We start from the raw sequence: 2,396 nt of genomic DNA, 5'->3' as shown, positions 1-2,396 counted from the left end.
GATTATTGATTTAATCAGCTCCATATAGAACATAGCTCTAGAGTTTATACAGTTTAATGATTATAGATTATTGATTTAATGACTATATACTCTGTGTGTCAGTGGGCATTTGGCGTGACGATGTGGGAGATAATGACTCGTGGTCAAACTCCGTACCCCGGCGTGGAGAACTCTGAGATCTACGAGTATCTGATTAAAGGAGAACGACTGAAGAAACCTCCAGACTGCAGAGACGACATGTGAGTCACACACACATATATTATATATATTACATTATATTACATATATATTACATTATATTATATATATTATATTACATTATATTATATATATTGCGTTATATTACATTACATTCAGTATATATATCGAGGAATCAAAGAACTGTATTGTTATTAGTGCTGTAAAGAAATAGATGTGACGGTATGGGTTAGACAGACGTCTGTCTGTCAAGCTACAAACCCAATGACTGTAACTCTGAAATCAGACATTTGTCCCACAAACACAAAAATACTTTGATTCCTGGTATTTTATAAAAAAAATGTATCTGAAGGTAAACAATGTCACTTTTATAGAATAGTCTTACTTTAATGTAAAATGTAATATAATAATGTTAAGAACTGTATCAGATTGTATCGTATTGTAGCTCAGTTATCAGGATACGTATCAGATTGTCCTAGAGGGGACAGTTGTATTATTTACTGATTATAGTCCATACTAGATACTATAACGATACTGATTATAATACTATAATCAGTATATAATATATAATGATTATAGTCAGTATCAATATATTATTATAATGACTATAATCAGTCCATAATATATATGTTAATATATAAAATAGACTAGGTAAAAACAGGTTAAATGAGTCTTTATGTATGTTTTCTATTTCTTTATTTCCTGAATGTTTTCAGTGTTATTCTGTTGTTATTTATTCGTTGCGTAGCCTCCATACAGATTAGTGTGTCCTTCTTCTGTGGTGTTCCTGCAGTTATGAGATCATGCACAGCTGCTGGAGTCCCGTTCCTAAATGTCGTCCCAGTTTCCAGCGTCTGGTAGTCCAGCTGGAGGCGCAGTGGCTCAGCTTGTCCCCCGCCTCCCCGCAGAAGGAGCCTCTGCTGTATGTCAACCTGGAGGGGGACGAGGGGGAACTGAGTCGAGGGGGAGGACGAGGAGGAGCGGTCGGGGCCCCGGGGGTGGCGGAGGAAGCAGCAGCAGCCGGGAGTCCGAGCTGGAGCGTCCCCTGGCAGCGGAGGGCGGATGACGAGGAGAAGGACTGGCTGATGGTGGGGTCCGGGGCCGCACTCGCCATCGGAGGAGACTACAGGTACATCATCGGCCCCTGTGGAGGCCCAGAGGAGGAGGAAGTGGAGGGGGAGGAGGATGTGGAGGGGGGAGGCGCAGGGAGGAGGGAGGAGGTCAGAGACGAAGAGGACGATGTCGTCATTAATGTCTGACCAATCCCAGTGCTCCTCTCACCTGATTGGACCTGAGCTCGTCAGTCAGCTGATCAGAGACGCTGGATTTACAGCACTGAGCAGCAGCAGGCGGGTGGAGACTCGCTGGAGGTAGGCTGGTTCCCGTCTGGCTGTGACTGTTAGCCTAGCTTAGCACAAAGACTGAAAGCAGAGGGAAAGTTAGCCTCTGTTCCATTATTGTATTTAACAGGAAGTGAATAAGTCCGTAACTGTTCACGAACCTGAAGGTGGATTATTAGCATTATTAGCATTGAACTTGTAAAATATAATTTGGACACTTTAGGGTGAAACAATTTAAAACAATAAGTTTAATTCAAATTCACTGACAACAATTTAAAATCATCTAAAGTCATTAGTTCTGGTGTCAGTGAGCTGATATTTATTGGATTATTTTACAGACTAATCCAGTAAATTGGTAATCAATAACCTGTCCATCGTTCAGATTCATTTCACTAAATGAAATAGACAGTGAACGTGTGAATGAAACCACTTTAAACATCCGTTTCATTGTTTTTATGTTTGTTCTGTTTTTTTACTGGAAGGCTGCAGAGGAAACTGGTCCTTCAAAATAAAAGCTTTCAACCTTTTATTAAACTTTTCATCAACTGTAACAACCACACTGGAACCAATAATCAGTGATATTAACTCATCTGTGCTCTCTGCTGGACAAACATTTCTTCAGTGTCCATCATTTCTTCATTTATAGAAACAGGAGAGCAGACCGCTGTGTCAAGCCCTGCCCCCTTTCAGGCGCTCAGGAGTCTTTAATGTCATAAATTAAGAATATTGACATTTATCTATTATAAATCCTCTGTGCAGTCAGTAAACAACGCTGTTGTGTTGTTGTAGTTGTAAATAAACATAGTGGTTGATGAGTGTCCTTTTATCTTTACTTCCTGTTACTTTCTGCTGTAAAGG

At 40.3% G+C, this 2,396-nt stretch overlaps 1 protein-coding gene across 1 annotated transcript; it reads left to right on the top strand.

Annotated features, from left to right (window-relative positions):
* Positions 1–102: 102 nt before the first annotated feature.
* On the top strand, positions 103–2,390 carry LOC118337655 (tyrosine-protein kinase receptor TYRO3-like; the record flags this gene model as incomplete). The annotated part of the gene is given in 2 exon segments (XM_035674777.1): positions 103–239; positions 992–2,390. Coding segments are annotated over 2 exon segments (585 nt in total). The 3' UTR covers positions 1,458–2,390.
* Positions 2,391–2,396: the final 6 nt, after the last annotated feature.

This window comes from Morone saxatilis, unplaced genomic scaffold (assembly GCF_004916995.1).
Source record: "Morone saxatilis isolate NCDOM2014 unplaced genomic scaffold, NCSU_SB_2.0 Contig3, whole genome shotgun sequence".
Lineage (NCBI taxonomy): Eukaryota > Metazoa > Chordata > Actinopteri > Moronidae > Morone > Morone saxatilis.
The sequence above is the reverse complement of the archived record's forward strand: the minus strand, read 5'-3'. Positions and strand labels throughout refer to the sequence as shown.